General features: G+C 45.9%; 1 protein-coding gene across 5 annotated transcripts in view; it reads right to left on the bottom strand.

Annotated features, from left to right (window-relative positions):
* The window catches only part of tbc1d22a (TBC1 domain family, member 22a), a 126,015-nt gene that overhangs the window by 102,045 nt on the left and 6,008 nt on the right, over positions 1–17,962 (bottom strand). For all 5 annotated transcript variants that reach the window (XM_076051795.1, XM_076051796.1, XM_076051792.1 and 2 more), the window contains exon 5: positions 16,745–16,927. In XM_076051795.1, the coding sequence (XP_075907910.1) occupies positions 16,745–16,927 (183 nt within the window). The remainder of the gene's footprint in view (positions 1–16,744; positions 16,928–17,962) is intronic.

Raw genomic sequence — 17,962 nt, 5'->3', positions numbered from 1 at the left:
TGCCGGCTCTTCAAGGCAAACGCGAGCCAGGGCTAGTGACAGATAGCGCGATTGGAAATAGCAATCAGCTAAACAGCAACGAGCTGGCTCCATCGGCTAAATTGAGTGAAACGCATTAGGAGCTTGTTCGGGAGGATGGCAGTCGTTATTCCTCCACTACACTTTCTCTGCATCTCCCACTTAAAATTTCCCCCCTTTCTTACCTTGTCCCTACCAAGTTTAATTATATGGGGAATCAATACAGTGATCTAGTGCGCGGCAGTCCGCGCCGAGAGAGCCCTCGTGGTGGCGGAGGCGGCAGCAGGAGGTTTTCATTCCCTCCCTCTGCAAGTCTCGCTTAGACCACGAAAGTTGCTTCATGTTTGTCTTTTTCTCGCTCCTTGGAACTCAAACGGCAGGAGGATAATCTCTAGCAACACCTGCGTATTGCTGGCAATTAGGAGCGCGAGCAGACGGCTTATCTTTGCGGCGAGCGCTGGTTTGAAATGGATATGCCATATCCATACTGACGCGCTTCAGTCGTTAAAAAGAAGTCGTCTGAAGGCAGTAACGGGGTTGGGAGGGAAAAAAGTAATAATAATGGGTATTTGAATATATGTATATAGAGCCCTTTGTCTTCGCAGTAGGATGTGTTATTTCTTATAGGCTGCAGCGAGTGATGTTTGTAGCTTGAGTGATACTCAAGTTTCTATATTTTGAAACACAGCATAAAGCTGCAAATTCAATGAAGGTGTTTTGAAGTGCCTTCCATGCGGCGCAGAGCAGGATACAAGTTTTGGAAAGTGAAAGTGGAGAACCGCGCCAAAGAGCAAATCAACAACTCGGGGTAGAATTCCCAGCTCATCTTTTTTGTAAGCTTATTTCAAGGGAGAACCAGAGTGGTGAGTTTTTGTTTTTATCTTTTTTTTCCCCCCATCTGATTGAGAAACACGTTGGGTTTTTTTCCACTGCAAAAATGAAGGAGCCATTAGCTCTGGCCCTCGTGCCGTACTCATGTTCTCCTGCAAACTGATCACAGCAAGGGTCAGCCATTAGTGTAGCCCTGGAAATGCGTTAACAACTGCCGGTTCTCTAATTAACTTGGAAAATCTTTACCTCACACTAGTAAACACGGGGCAGCATGGGATCAGTGGCAGTGCGAGTGGTATTGATTGATATTTCTGCGCTGATTTTGCGGTCTGTAACAGTCTCTTTGGCTTTTTTGAGTGCATCCTGTTTCACACACCGTGTGCGTTAAAGCACATCTAACCACAAAAGAGTGTCTCTAGCAGCACCAAACTTTTTTTTTCTTTATGTGTGCAATATGAAAATCCCTGTCCCATAATGATAACCAAAATGATTTTGATTCCGCCGACAAGCCAACTAACCTATGTTGATATTATATGTGTTCATACTGCAAAGTGAGGACAAGCAAGCACTAAAACTGGCAAATCAGTTTGCAGTGTGATCAGGTCGGTAGAGATGGTCTAACCGCTGGGCGAAGAGCAATGCTAAAGCTGGACTTTAGTTCTTGGGGGCTAGCAAACTGTACTCCGACGCCTACCTTTTGCACTTGTAATGACCAAGAGAGGGTCAAACTACGCAGGAGACATTAAGGACAGAGTTCGGTCTTTAGGGCTGTGCTCGTTTGCCACGTATGCACCTCGACATTTACTCCCGCCGCTACCAGCGAGCCAAGAGTGGCTTCCTCTCGCCTCGCACCCTTTGAACCTTCACTTGCACTGTCAGGCAGAGAAATGAGACCATGAATCTCACGGGCTCAGGCTTAATTAAACTGTGTTATATTCTCCCCACTCAACATTAATCTCGCCGTGGGAGGGGGGTGGGGGCGATACGAGAAAAGAGCGGGATTGGGGAACGTGTGGCACGAATTCGCTAATGTTCTTAACATCGGGATGGCGTGGCGAACTCCAGTAAGCCCCCCCCCCAAGTAGCCCTCCAGTCAAATGTTTGGCGTCGCGAGCAAGGGCAGGGAGAAGTCCTTTATCCTACTGCCCGCACGCACTGGAGTGCGAGCACGAGGACAGAACAAGGGGAATTGGAGAGGGGGGGCAAATATTTACTCGAGCATCATGTGGCCGAGAGAACAAGCAGATGCACCCGCCAGGCCAATACGTCACAGGAAAGTGCAGACGCAGCCTCTGCTCATCGGTTCCCAAACACTCCTCCAGCAGGGAGACGGGCGCGTCCACACATAAAAGGAGCGCGACTGTCCTGTGGTCCTGGGCAAATCCTGTGACTCTGAAGCACACAGAGAAGTTTGATCTGGGGGTTTCCACTCAAGGATCCAATTGGTCAGAATTGTTTTGTTTTTTTAAAACAATACCCAATTCCCAGAGCGGCGTAAACCACCTGCTGTTAGCGTGAGCATGACTCATCTCTCAGAATACGTATCTGACTCTGGGCAATCTCCATGTGCATTATGAATGCAGCAGCCAAGCTGTGGGCCCCAGTGGAATAATTTAAAGGCAATTCTTGACATTTTGAAAATTAATCTGTTCTTACATCGAGTTTCAGTGACTGACCAGGAGGTAACTGGGGACGAGGAGTGTGTCCCTGATGGTTTTTAACAAAGGCAGGGGAACAAACGAACCTTTGCAAATTGGCAAACTTGTTTCTCACTTCGAAATGCAGTCATTTGAAAGTGTAGGAGATATACATATACATATGTATACATACACACACACACACACACACGTAAATCTAAATGAAATTCCGAAAATGCGTCTGGAACAAGTGCAGACGGAAGGGGGGGGTGCAGAGGAAACTCGTTAAAGCAAAAAATTCAATTTGGAGTCAATTCACCCCACTGGCAATAATTTCCAAGTGTACGTGCAGAAGTGCACGCGGGGGCAAGCGGAAACAGAACACGTCTTCCGGGACCAATAACATATCACATTATCGTATCCATAGTTGGGAATTAGTGCGATCAGCGGCGTGGGTGTTTATCAAGCTGGCAGGCGCAGACCTGAGGGATAAATGGTCTGGAGAGATAGAACCCATCCCCCAGGGAGGCCGATTCGCAAGAGGAAGAAAATACACACACACACGCGCACACACACACCTGTTAACTTCCGCAACGTGCAACTCAAGGGCAACTGCTGCTCTGCGTGTCGACTGTGTATTCCATTATGCATGAACTTACTGGGGTGCACTTTGTCTTGGCTGGATTTAAGCTGGAGACTACAGGGGGTGATTAGGACACCATGTACCTTCTGTTGAACACCCACAACAGCTGCTCTGATGTGGGACCCTCCGAGGTAATGAATGCTCAATGACTCCCGAAACATTCGGAGGGCAGAAAATAACTAAGCATCGCGTTTGTGTTGCATTAAAATTCATTTGGCCAGCCGTGGCAACCGAAGGTATTGCATAAAAGGCCGGCTTCAGAGACGTTCGGCGGAGAGTGAAGGTCACATCAAATGAACACAGCGTGTACCCCTCCCCCCCCCACCCCCCCACCACCACCACCACCTCCACCCCAAGAGCCGACAGTCGTCTGCGTTTGCCAACAGCGGCTCCTCTGATGGAAGCAGCTGGGTAGCGACGAGTTAGAAGAAAGGCCACCTGAACAATACTTCACAGGAATGGAGCTGCTTTGGGGAAAGTTTCTTATTCGCTCGCTAGGGCTCAGACTTGATCAGCTTCAATAAGGACGTGAACCGCTTGAACATCCGTCCGAGGATCATTTCTTTAAGGTTCAGGCCAGACATGGAATGTCTGGGGAGGACGCCTCTGGTAAGTAAACATGTATTTTGAAAAGTAAGAAAAAGGGCAGTGGGGCATTTAAATACCGCTGGAAGTACTAACTAAAATCTGACAGTGGCTTCCACTGAACGAGCATGTAGCAAAAATCAAACAGTAACACTGACTCTGTCAGAGACCAATGGTCCAATTTTTATAATGTTTATCACGAAGAACTCCATTACCTGCAAACAGAACTTTACATTTAAAAAAAACAAAAAAAAACAGTACAATCTGTGATTATTAGCTAGAATTCAACAGTGTCTATATACTGTTTTTGTCTGTTCATCACCTTTCTTTTCTGCATAGGGAGTGTTTTGAATGTCCAACATCAAACAACGCTCTAGCATTCGCAATTTCACAAACTCAGATGGCGCTTCAATTCACTTTCATCAGCTTACCATGATGATAGTAAGCTGATGGTAACTGTAGCTCCCGCATCCGCATCTGAGATATTTGCCTAGAAGACATATGGACAGAAGAGTCCGCACGTGGCATCAAGGCACTTTCATCAGCACAAAAAAAGAAGTGGTTATGGAATAGCATCCTTAAGACTATAAACAGTCGAGACAGAGAAAGGGGGTTTAATTATAGGAAGTCCTTGTTCATAAGAAGGAGGAACCATTCGGAAGTTAAAAACATCAACTAGCTGCAATTGAAGAGATTCACTGAGCAACTCTTGAGGTTTCACGCGCAATTATGCATGAGGCAACTGCACAGTTGCGAAGGGGGTGTACATTTTACGCCGCAGAAGCAATGATGGATGAGTGTTGTTGTGAAGAAGTCACCAAAAGTCTCTCTCACAGGGAAAACAAAGTGCTGGTTACACAAGACACAAAATAACACAAGATTAGACTCTGAAGCCCCAATTCCACTGGCCAAAAAACGTGTGTTTTTTGCAAATAATTGGCATTTGGTGGCGGTGGAATCTGAAGTCGCGCAACAAACCTTATCAAACAACCCGGCAAGCGACCCGGGTCAAAATCGGCTCCGATCGGCTTGCAGTGGAATCTGTAAACCCGGGTCAACACCTCCTTTTTTACATGCCGCATGGGGTGACGCTGAGCGTAACGTGCGCTAAATCATAATATCGCGCCAGTCGCGGCGTATATCAAGCACTGATGCAAAAGTTTTCCATCACGTTCCATCAGCGCTGGATAATTGTTCATTGTCCTCTGGCTGTTTCGCCCGCTGCTCGCCCACAAAATGGACCAGACGCCGAAACAATCGCTGCACGGCGGGAAGCGGCCGCGGAGGTGCGCGCCGCTTCAAGTCTGGCGGCAACGACGTCATCGTTCCACTACAGACAAAAGTGGCCAACAACTAAGAACACTGGCCACCGCCAGACTCTTGAATTCTGTAGCACTTCATCATGCAATATCAGTGCGATGACGTCAGCAGACACGCAGCGGTGAAAGCGGAGGGGGTGCAGCTTGCCGGCGGGGGAGGGGGGGGGGACACCCCGCTGGGTTTGGTGCGTGGACACGGAACTCCATCCATCCATCCATCCATCTTCTATACCCGCTTATTCCTATTCAGGGTCACGGGGGTCTGCTGTAGCCTATCCCAGCTGTCTTAGGGCGATTGCCACGTCCAGAGGAACAGAGGCTTTAAGGTTCCATCAAACTCATCCCTTAGTAGGAGAACGCTCAGGCAATATGGCTTGAATCACGTGAGCATCTTTGAGGGCCTGCTACAAGACTGAGTGGTCCAATGGAACAAAGCTTAACAGGCCAGGAAGTGGCATTTACTTTAGAAACAACCAAAAAAATAGCAATCAGAGAATATGGCCTTCAGTTTCAAAGTGGCTTTTAGTGTAAAAAAAAAATGTGAAGTGACTGGGGGAGTGATTGCATGCGCATCTGCAAGACTGTGTATCTGCACTCTCACCATGTCTGCCTGTCTAAATGCTTGTCAGTCAGTCAGTCTCCTTGCCCATGTGCATGGTTCTGTGTGAGGGCCGGCCAAAGAATGGAATGGAAATGAAAAAAAAAAAGGTGCTGTCAGTCAGTGCTGCCTGAGCAGGGAGCTGATGGGAGCAGGGGGTAGGGCGCTTGGCAGGCCGGAGCCATGCACTATTCAGGCATCATTCAGACGGAGCACAACCACTGGGGCAAAACACCACACGGTTCTTGGGAACACTCGCACGTGCAAGTTTGGAAAAACCATGCACATCGATCAGAACTTCCCCCAGTTACTCCAACTGTTCACATTCCACCACAGTTGGAGCTGCCTTTTCTCAGTTCACTCCAAGTCGGCTGGCAGCGCTTCAGGTTCGCTGCCGAATGAAGTTGAGAGTAACAGACTAGCGCGGTTCTCCTTTGGTACGCGTTCTGCTAGGATGTGGAATTCACAACCCAGTACTGGATCATCCAAAAATGGATTGGAAAATGTTGCCCGTTGATCGGAAATTTCTGATCCCTGAATTATGTCGGTATTGGTAGTAAAGTGGATCGGCCTCAACCGTAACTGGATGATGCGCGAGTGCTGAAGAAATGGTTCAAAACTCGAGTCAGTTTAACTTGTTTGCCGACTGTCTCCTGCTACTGCTAGCTAGCTAACAAAGAAGACTGCAACTGTTATTCTAAGTGCACATCCAGAATTTTGCACAATCTCAATTTCTGGCTCAAGTGACTCAAAAATCTGATCCTGTCTGGCGAGGGACTCGTTTTAACTCAGGTTGGTAAAAATAAATTGAGCTTCCCAACTACCGTTTGGAAAGCACTTTGTGTGAAGCCATAAAATGCCTTTGTTGCAAAACTGGAAGAGACGTGCTCACTCCCCTCTTGCCATAGTCATTGTCCCAGTGTCACCGCACACCAGTTTTCCAGCCGGGGTCGGAAAAACAATACAATTAAGGGCAGAGCACCTTTATCGTGCAACGTATTAAAAAGTTAAGCCCCTCTCACATAAAGGCTGGAAGCCATGAGAGGGGAGTCCTGAATGGCCCAACTTATCTAAAAGGACAAAGTAATGGCGCAAGGGAGCAGACGGTTCCTCGACTAATTGGACTCCTGCTAAAAAAGATAGTCCCGTCTGGATTGTAGCTGCGCAGGAGGGCCAATCAATGGCACAGATGGCGGCTCGAAAAAGAGAGGATGGTGAGCAGAGACACACGTGCAGGTGCAATAATGCGGGCGTGACAAAAAAAAAAAATCAGCGGGTCTTTTTTTCAAGCCGGCGGAAAGATCTGTGTAGTCCGCTTTGCGATTCTACGCATGCTCTTCACAGAGTTGATTAAAGTAACTCCAGGAAGGCAAGGCGATTTCATTTCTCCCCAAAAAATAATTAAAGGTCCGACAGTCAATTTAACTTTCGGCTAAATTAGTTTTCCAGTAAATGATTATATTCAAAGACACGGCAGCTGCTGTGATAAAATAAATAAAGAGAAGGGGAAAAAATAGCCTGGTAATATATTATGTTGAAGCTACCAAAAATGACAAGCAAGCAAAACGGTAAAAATAACAGAAATGTTGTGAGACAAGGTCAACACCGTGTCATTGGGGAATTAAAAACTTGAGGGCAGCTTTTGGGGAGTTGTAGCTTTTCCATCACAACACACGACGACTTTGGGAAAGCTCTTATCAGGTTGCTGGATGACTACTTGGTCATATTCAAAGGTTTCTGAGGCGTAAATACATAACTTGAAGGCATGTGCTTATGAAGCAACTTGGAAAATTCTTCACCTGAAGAAACAAATAACTGAAACAGTTAGGAACATAAATACTAAAATCACTCATATCGTAATGAACAGGGGCCTGAGCGAAAAAGACCACCTGGGCAACGTTGAACCCCGGAGAACAGGTGTGAACTCCGGGGCTTGAGGTATGTTCACTCCATCCTTGTGCACCGGGGGAGGGCCGGATGAAAAATTCACGCAGCTGACCACCGTGTGACTCACGAATAAACCGAGTCGGACAATCTGGACAGGCCCTGACACGAGAAGACAGCTGCTGGTTGCGCCGACCTTATTAAGTCAGGCGTTTTGCCCGGAGACGTGGAGGAGGGGAGTACACATGAACGATCATGCGCACAGCCGTACATGCGCCGCTGACACCCAGTGTTGTTACTATGCAAGGCTCATGCTGAGAGGAGGAGTTTTTCCCTCTTGCTCACTCTCAAAGCCCAGGCTGAAATATAACGTCGCAACGTGTGAAACTTCAGCGTTTCACTAAATGTTTGCATTCAAAGAAAAGAGCAGACGCCAAACATCACAACTATGGAACATTGTTTTGTTTTGTTTTTTGCTTTTTTCCACCTTCCTCTAATCTTTCAGCTGCTACTGGCGTCGCAAATGAGAAAAGCCTCCCGGTGCCGATTTGAGAAAAGTTCTCTGTCTATGAAGCTGCCAAATTTTCCCTCGATATTTTAAATACACCGCGCACAAAGAAACTAGGCCTATTAGGCTTTCAGACACAAGTTGAGAACCCGGCTAAAATGCATTTCAGCGATGACGGGTGAACTTCATCCGACCCTCTCCAAACATTCTAATGCACACATTCGACTGTTCAGTGTTGGAGTACTTATGGCATAACTCTCCCCTTGATCCTCAGTGCCCTGCCAATGTGTGAGAGTGTGTGTGTGTAGTTGTGTATATATACGTACAGATGGGGGGGTGAGAGGAACAGGTTTTCCATGTTCTTATTTTTCCTTTGCATTCTTTTTAACTGTTGCTAAGCAATTTGTATTGCATGAAAAGTCCTTTATAAATAAAAACATTTTATTGATTGATTATTGCATAACACGTCTCTAACAAGGTGACTAACCACAAAAATCATAGACACATGTACAGGATCCATGAACGGACCGCTAAATGTTCCTGTTCAGACAGTTGGGGTGTAGACACTCCTTTTCCTCGTGCTGTTCACATTTTGACATCATGTGACCAAGATGAGGCCTAACAACACCTAACAAGTTACCAAAAGTATTTCGGTTTCATTCCAAATAAATTGTTTGAGATGCCAAGGTGAACGACCTGATTCCATGACATAAATATCGTGGTGGCATGGACTCTCTATTCCTGTAGATTTCACCCAAAAGTCAAACAACCTGAACTGTTGCTGAGTCTTTACATATACACGGCCTGAGAAAACATCGTTTTGCCTGCCACACGTCCAAATCCAGAGACCAACAGTGATGAAATTGTCACACGTGGACAGCCCTGTAAAAAAAAAACAGGCACTTGCCCCAGAGCTAAATTGAATTACACCGCCGCTTCCCACTTTGATGACGGCTATTAGCTTTGCAAACGGCGCTGATGGGAAAGCCTGTCATATTACTGTGGCAGCAGTGGTAACAGGATGGCATATCTGTGACACCATGTGGGAGATGTCTGAGGAACACGGGGCAAACAAAAAGCACTGAAAAAGTAGATAAAGTGAGCAATAAAAAAACAGGGGAGGGAAGTGAAAGACTGGAATGGACTGGACAGGATTCATTTTCAGGGAAAGACAGAGGGGGACGGGCACGCCATTGCCATAGCAAAGGTGGCGTCAGTGACGCCCGAAAAACAGCTGCTTCACATCAGATCGATGACACAGCTGTCGAAATCGATTAAAATGAAAAATGTATCTCTGAGTATCTGTGGAGCAAGCGGAGGACAAAAAAGCCCTGGAAAACAAAGGTTTAAAAAAAGACAGAAGATAAAGCTGTCAAGAGAGGAATAATAATTATTTGCATATAGCAGGGAAGGGGGGGAAAGCTTATTAAGTTGTTTGGCACGCATTCAAGTGCAATGCCTTGCGACTGCACTCTGCCCCTTAATCGATGGGAAACACACTGCGATTCACTGGAGGCCTATTCAGTGTCCACCGAAACCTTCAGATTTGGATCCTGATTGGCTCTTCAGACGTGAAGCGTGCGTAAATCACGAAGCACCGTTTCACGTTTTGACAACAGAGACGGTCAGCGTCCCGACCTCCCTTCTTACTGCTTGCCAAGAGAGAAAGAGGGAGAAAAAAAAAGGATTCCCAGTAGGTGGCGTGTTCACACTCAGTGGACAGACAGGACCGTCTCAGGACGTCAGGAATAATTAAGTGGGATTAACGCGACATTAATCATCGCAGTCAAACGGGCGAGGCGACGGGGTCGGCACCTCGCAAGTGACCTTCTGCTTAACAGAACGTCGCCACCACACATCCCAGGGCCCCGCTGGAGGAGAGGGGACGGGGGAGAAGGAGAGGCAGGAGTGCAGATGTCAGTGCAGAGGATAATTAGGCCCCCGTTTGGGCACAATTAGCACAAATACAAAAGAAATAATAATAATAATTCAAGATTTAAGATTTTTCAGGCATCCTCTCACTGTGAATGGCAGGAGAAAGGAGCAGCTGGAGGCAGGTTGGACCACGACTCAGTCGTTCTTGGTGATTTGATGGTGGGATTCCCACAACCATGTTGAAAACACAATAATCAAGGTGGAAAACGACTGTTGTGCCGCACATGGAGTCGGGCGTGTGCACACGCAGCAGAGTTCCCAGTGTGGCCGGGATTTCAAGCAGGACGGCTGGAGTCACAAGCCCGGTTCAAGAATCAACACACAATTCTCTTCACTTTCAGTTTGAGGTTTTTTCTTTGCGCAACAACCATGGGAAGGAATATTACTGCTGATTAAATACCTGGATGAGTTATGATGAGTTTCTTTTACTTCAATAATGTATCAATTTCCACATCATCTTCTTTTAATAGTTTGATGAATGGTTTGCGTCTCTGTTCCAGTAGATAATCAGGATTTCAATATCAATTTAAGTCATTGTCGTCAGGAGTTTTTGCTGTAATCGGACAGCCCTCACCGCCGTGTTCCACCATAGAAAGTTTTACCATTTACTCAGGACTTGGACACAGATTTTTCCAGGTAAAAGTGAGACTTTTCCGATTGGCCCGAGCTTTGAAGGGGTGTGGCCATGTGAGAAAAAGGAAGAGAGACCATGCAAAACAAACAGTCGAGGTCCAGGCTCTTTTGAGTGCATCTGCGGGGAAGAAAGTCCACCGGACCTAGAGCAGCCAACTTGAAATGACGAGACGCTGAAACAAGTTTGCTGCAAGCTGAGGAAACCCGAGCTAGATGGCAAGAAGCTAAAGGATGAAAACAGCCAGAGGGGCGAAACCATGGCGGTCTTCACAACAAATGACACCATTCAAGCTGGGCACCGGCTGATGGATCGCCCACCGCCCCCTTCACTCAGCTCAGCTCAAGGACAGTCGGTCGAGCTCTTCTTTTACTCAGGGGGGTGGGGGGCGATATCCCCCTCCAACAGAGTCCCCTTGGCATGTGCCGGGATTAATATCTGTGGAAATGTGACACAGATGGCGTGCAAGGGCAGTGACGAGCCGACGACTGATGGCCGGGCCCCTGAAAGTGAAAGCTGGAAAAATCTGTGTCCGTTACCGATGAAGGAATTGGAAGATAAAAATAGTTAAATCAAAAATAACCCTGGGGGAAGATTTGTATGTCATCTTGTCTCGTGCTCTAAAGTCACATCATGAACTGTTCGGCACAAACGATAGTTGTGGAATCGCATCAAAATCTCAGTGCAATAATCTTTTTGGCCTCCATCTCACCCACCAACTGACTTCACGTCCTCTTTCACTCCATATTTCCATCCCTAAATCGCCTCTTTGGTCTTCCTCCAGGCCTCCTGTCCACCAGCTCCAACCATCAGCATCGTTCGACTGACGTATCCATTGTCCCTCGTCTGGATGTGCCCAAACCACCTCCGTAGCTGGGTTTCCATTACCATAAGAAATGCATAAAACCTAAATAGCGCAATAGAAAAATAGAAATGGAAGCACCTGAATTTTGAGAAACCACTTAAATATCACAAAAACGTTTTTACACTCATGAAGAGGTATTAGAGGTTTCAATATAGAAATGCATCACAAAAGTGGAATGAAAATGTTTTTTGTATTTACATGTCACAGGACTTGCAGCCACGTGACCACGTGATCAGTTGGACAACAAAAATCCCTTTCCGATGAACTCTCATCAGTAGCCTTTGGGTTTTTACTCAATATAGTCGAGACGTAATGTAATGAGAACCCTACCAACGCACAACAAGCCAAGTTTTGCAAGGTTGAGATCGCAAGAGAATTACAAAGCTCATGCCCAAAAAATTATTCCAACACAATTGTACGTTATTGAAACGTCAAATGTATCACTTCACTTGTATTTTGCCAAAGACTGTAATGGACACCTATCCAGTCATCTCTGGCCTCTCTTGCTTCATCTCCAAAGCAGTGAACATGATGTACAGACCCTGCTCAACTCAGCATTTTAACCTCTGCAAACTCTAGGAGCCAATTTTACAACAAAACTCGGAGTTCAGCTAGAAACTCTGAGTTGACAAAACCACGGTTTTGAGAGTTTCCGATTACTTGGCAGCAGTTTTGAGTTGGATATCTGGTGAGTTAGTTCACCAACTCAGTGACGCGTGTGCACCTCCACTACAAAAAGCCCACATTAATGGAGCTCTAATACCACAAGTCACCATGGCAACTTTTAACAACAGCGTTGTCAGATTTTCCTACTCTGGGACCCGTTTTCAAAAAAATACCGTTTTGGGGGACCCAAAACACTGTTGCCATATGGACGAAACGCCGTAACGGTTAAATACTTTACCGTTTCCACCAAAAAACGTTCCCGTGTGGACAGGACCTAAGTCCATGTACTTCAGCCCTGCTGGAACAAGACATTCTCACGCTCTCCAAGAGCGAAGACAAATTGTTCGTGGAACAAAAAAACCTTCTGCAGCAGCAAAGGAAAGAAACAAGTGGCTTGGGAGAAAATGACTGATCAAGATTTTGCTTTAGTATGAATGTTGTTTGTTTAACAATAATTAGGTGAAAACAATTGGGATCTTAATCAACAAGCTCCACTTTACTTTTGCTGCGACTCCACAGGTGAAAATATGTGAGGTCATGAACAGACACAGGATTTACATAAATCTGGTATGTTATCGACTGGGGGGGCGGCAGCATTGTTGAATGAAGGGGTCATTTACCACTAACCACAACCTCAGGATAATTCCGACAATAATTACACAAATTAACAGGATTCCTCTGCAAAAGGACACAGCTTGTCCACCACCACCACCACCACCACCACCACCTAAATTTCAGGAGGGAACAAACCCCCAAAATCCTCTTTGGGAAACGGACGCCAGCTCTGCCTTCATCATTGTCTTGCACACCTTTCCAAACCTTTTTTTTCTTGCTCGCTCTCTCTCTCTCTTTCACAATTATACAACACAGCATTTACTGCAACGCCATATGGAGGGTAAACTGAAGTCCTGAGAAACTGCTGTCGGTGTTTATTGGACAGACAACTGAGGCTGCGTAGGTGCATTGTTTTCTGCCTATCCATCACCTTCTCTCTCTCTCTCTTTCTCTCGCTCACTCTCTTTTTTTTTATTTCTTGACTCGAGGGAGCCAAAACGCTCCCACGCGACAGATTTCGAAGTTAGTGCAATCTCACGACTTTGCGGCGTCTGTCGCATTAGCCCCACCCCCCACTGAATCCATACGAGCAGAAAAGGCAAAACTGTCCATACCTGGTAAACTGTTACAGTACAAAACCAAAGAGGTTCCACATCAAGAGGTGACTTTAAAGGTTCAGTGTGTAATATTTGGAGATTTTGAAGAAGAAACAGTGACATCCAGAGGTTACATTTTACATTGCAGCGTCTGTCACTCACCTTCCCCCTTCTGAGCTTGCCAGTGAGCTACGGTGGCCTGCGCACCCAAACCTGGATGCCACATCCACGCGAGCAGTCACTCTATAATTACGAAAAGCCCTGTCAGGCAGCTGGATTGTCCAAACCGGGCTTCCTTAGAAATATGCCAGTGCAAAATGGCAGCTAAGACCTTTGCTCTATGTATATTCTTAATATAGATGTACTGCATGGATCCCAAATTGGGAAACTACAAACTCATATATGTATGAGAATCATTCTAATGGTAGGAAAACTAAATTACATTTATTGTACTGCTATGATACACTTATATTAATGTATTTGTGGACAGTATATTAAACTTTTACCAATATAAAAATCATAAGTCAAGCCAAATATTACACAATGGACTTTTTTTTTTTTTTTATCCATCATCATCATCATCATCACCACCACCTAATGTACATTTGAGTCGTTGCTCTAGCATTGACCCAAATTCCCCATGGGGATCATTAAATTTTCATCTTATCTTATCTCCCCCCTGCCCTCCTCACCCTGCTCATCCCTCCTCACCCGTCGCCCACCACGAGTCCTTCACTTAATTATGTCCCGTGAATCAAGTTCATCTTTCACGCTGCCGGCAGCCGCTGACAGTGTTCCTCGACCGTTCCTCTCTAACCGCTGTGCCTGAGTTCGACTGCCTAAATTTAGAAGGCTGTCTCCTGATGCCAGGCGGTCTCTAGGGGGCGCCGACAGCTCGACACGCTCCGCCGATGTGCATGTGCAGACGCACACGGAACGACTGATCGACTGACGTCTTCCAAGTCGCAAATCCATTTGTTTAGTTTGAGGAAAGAAAAAAGTTTTGGTGGGAATGACAAATAGACGTACAGCGCCAAAGCTGCCGACTCAGGTGTTTTCCGAGCGGTATTTCCATTTCAGGACTCGAGCCAGAGCCCATGTACAAAGCGCGCGGAGGAGCGCCAAGGGGGAACAAACACAAATACATCAATTGCAAAGCTGCCGCCCAACGCTGACAGAATGTGATTAAAGTAAACAATCTTTGCTTCATAATATTCCGTTTATAACAATTCGTCTAAACTTTTAAATAGATAACAACAGCAGCAGATTTCTTTTTTTTTTCGTGATGAACCAAGTGATACCTGCATCATGAAAAGCTGATCTGGAAAGAAACATTCATTGAAAAGAATAAAGATTACTTCATTACATTTCATATATGCATGCATATGCAAAAATAAAACTAGTTAAAAAATAATTCATTTGAAATAACTTCTGCCTTTTGGTACAGCATGAAGAGTTTCTAGTAGCAGTCTACTGAAACACAGATTAAGAGACGCTGGACAACGTTTTATTGTGGGATTATAGCAAACACAAACTTCCAAGTCAACAAACTGTTGCTGACATATGAGGGAGATTTCCTATTCTAAGTTTTTATTCACATACCCCATGCACAATCTATGCCTGCCTGTCTAAGGCCACGCTCAGACTGCCAGCCAAAATCACATTTTTAGCCCATCCACATTGAAACTGAATGGCTCTTTTGTAGTCTGAACAGTCACAAATCATATGAAATCCGATTTTTGCAAGACAGACTGAAACCACCTCGGGAGGTAGTTTCAAATCGTGTTTGGACAGATGCGTCTCAATCTGAACAGCTCCAAACCCATCGATCGGTTTTGACTGTCCGTGACGTCACAACGCGACGCAAGACCCAATGAGCTGTAACGTATTGGAGCAGTCCCTGGACGGAGGAGGAAACTCATTGGCTCATCAGTCTGTGGGGACATAGCTCCTTCCAAGCCAAGCTCCAGGGCAGGTATCACAACACGTGCTGCTGTCGCAATGATATGACGTCACACACTACACCCGCTGGACCACACCTCCGCTCCGACATCGTTTCTACGGCAACCTGTCAGATGGGTCAACAATGTGGCCCAGTCTGAACAGAGCCAGATCCCATTTGGACACTTGCTAAACACAGTGTGGACAGTTAATTTTGAGAATCCGATTCGTCCACAGTCTGAACGCAGCCTTATTGTTTTCATAATTAAGATAACCTTCAGAGAATGCAAGGCAGCCATGAATTTGACCCGAGTTGGTTTGCATTTGCATTCAACACACCGACGGTCTTCAATCCAATTCGCTCCCCTTATTGAACTGCATGTTCTCTCTATGTGAAGTGCACTTGACTTACATTCACACACAGAGAGCAGCGGCAACTCAAGAGACATTGAAGGGCACCCGTGCAAAACCCCCATTGGTCAAAATTAACCAATCTCAAACCACAAGGGCACAAAAATACAGATTGTATGCATGAATTATTAGTATTTCAAAAGAAAAACTTTTTCATGAGTAGGGAGGGGAAGGCCGACTGACTGAGATCATCAATAGAAATTTACTCCGATGCCAATAGTGAGATTTTTTTTATCTGACAGCAAGTTTCAAGGCTCATGCAACTCTTGCACAACTCTGCCACACTCAAGAGTTCAGGGATCTGGGTCAGAGCCAGCCAGCATCAGCAAAACCCTCGCTGGGGGTGTGCAAAAGTTGAGCGATGCAGATTCATGGTGATAATGTGTAGAAAACACGAGTTGGTTGTACCGAATGCGCTTCGACTGTGCAAAAACTCTTCGAGCTGTTTAACATTTAAATTCCTCCAGCCAGGTTTGTTCATCCTCTTGCGAGGAAATAGAGAGTCCAGCAGCCACATACTACAAATCAACAGTTGCAGCAGGAAGCTAAAACCAAACATTTGTGTGGGAGGCTATAAACAGATGGCTAAATATGCTGTTTTCTGGAATTCTTTGGGATAATTAATCACATTTGGCAGCTCGTTTGGCAGAAACAGAGCTCTGAAAGTGGGTATAAAACTTGAAGATCCTCCATGAATACCCATGAACTGGAGAAGTTATTAGTTGGAGGTAATTGATTAATAGCCTTTCAGGACACAAACTATCAAACTATGGTCTGAACCGAGAGTTCTACATGGGATTTGTGGCTGGCCCGACTGCAGTCTCTCGGAGGTGGGGAGGGGGACAATAAAAGGCCTGTCGTTTGGTTAGAACAAAGGCCTGTCATTTGCTTTTGTTGTTTGTGAGTTGTTTTTGTTTTTTTTCCCACTTGTAATCTGCATGTCCAGATGGCTGGACGACTTACCCACTCAGAGCATTGTTAAAAAGTGCAACGCAGCTGGTGGAGAGAGAGTGAGCGAGGCGCGAGCAAGAACCGCAGCGGATCAAGGGAATGAGAAAGGAGAAGAGGAGCATCATGATCAATTTGACGTGAACCCACAGCAGACAGCGGCGGCGTCTTACCGAGATCCGTGTTGGGCCCGGCCAACAACTGCTTGAACTTGTCCAGACGAGACGCTTCCCTCTCGGTCATGGCCGGGGTGCCAGACGTGTTCTGGTCGGCCATGCGAGCCACCAGCGGGATGACGGGCGGCCGGTGGGGCAGCGAGCGCTGTCTGTGGAGGGCGGCATGCTCACCTGCTGCATCTGGCGGAAGGATTAGGGGTTAAGACAGAGGCCGACGGGTCCCATCGGGGCACACAAACAAAGGATAACAGTGACTCTGTGTCTTAATGCTCATTTGAACGAGGTCTGCCCTGCTGCACTGCTAAACTATGTGCCCACACAAGGCAACACTGGAAAAGACAAGGTGTAACAAGGTGTTCAAAAGTGTATATACATATATATATATATATATATATATATATATGTGTATGTATATATATATATGTATATATATATATATACACACACACACACACACACACACACAAATTTATAATGACACGCCTGAATCTTGTATATGGACAACATCAACAACAAAAACAAATATTTAACTGATCAAACAAAATATGACAAATCTAATTAAAGGAACCATGAGTCTTCTGCAACCTTTTCCATTCCTGCTCTTTCCATCGCATCAGAGAATAACTAAATAAGTGGCAGCTGTGAGAATAACAAATAAAGCAATTATTGAATGTAGCGAGTTAATTGAAAAGATTATTATCTTGGTGAGGCCGCAGTCGCTGGTGGTTACGCACTGCATTCAGCTGTAATTGCTAATAAATCTTTGTTTAAAGGGCACCTATGATGCTTTTCCACTTTTCTGAGCTTTAATAACTGCCAATGTTGAACCCTATCGTCAACGATCTCGATATAGTTAAATAATGATGTTCATGCGTTTGGACGTGAGCCCTGCAAATTGTTGGGCATGGTTCTAAACGCTCTGTTCACGGAGATTCTTTCAACACTGGGCACGGAGTGACACCACGGTGTGCCGGATCTCCTTTCATGGCCAAGCTCCGGCACCCTCTCGGACTGGTTCCGCCCTCCCCCGCTCTGCCCCGGAAGTGATGTCGCAGTGCGCTGCTCCAAGAAAATGTTTTTTCGGTGTCAGGGAAATTAAAAAATATAAAATAAAAATTACCGAGCGACTACTGAAGCACCAAGGACCACAACCGTCGGAGTGGAACGAACAGAGAAAATGTTGGAGGTTTGTTCAGCCTAATGCGGATGCGATGG

The sequence above is a fragment of the Nelusetta ayraudi genome, unplaced genomic scaffold (assembly GCF_046127955.1).
Source record: "Nelusetta ayraudi isolate G7.1 ecotype Tasmania unplaced genomic scaffold, CSIRO-AGI_Nayr_v1 ptg000135l, whole genome shotgun sequence".
In the NCBI taxonomy this organism is placed as follows: Eukaryota; Metazoa; Chordata; class Actinopteri; order Tetraodontiformes; family Monacanthidae; genus Nelusetta; species Nelusetta ayraudi.
The sequence above is the reverse complement of the archived record's forward strand: the minus strand, read 5'-3'. Positions and strand labels throughout refer to the sequence as shown.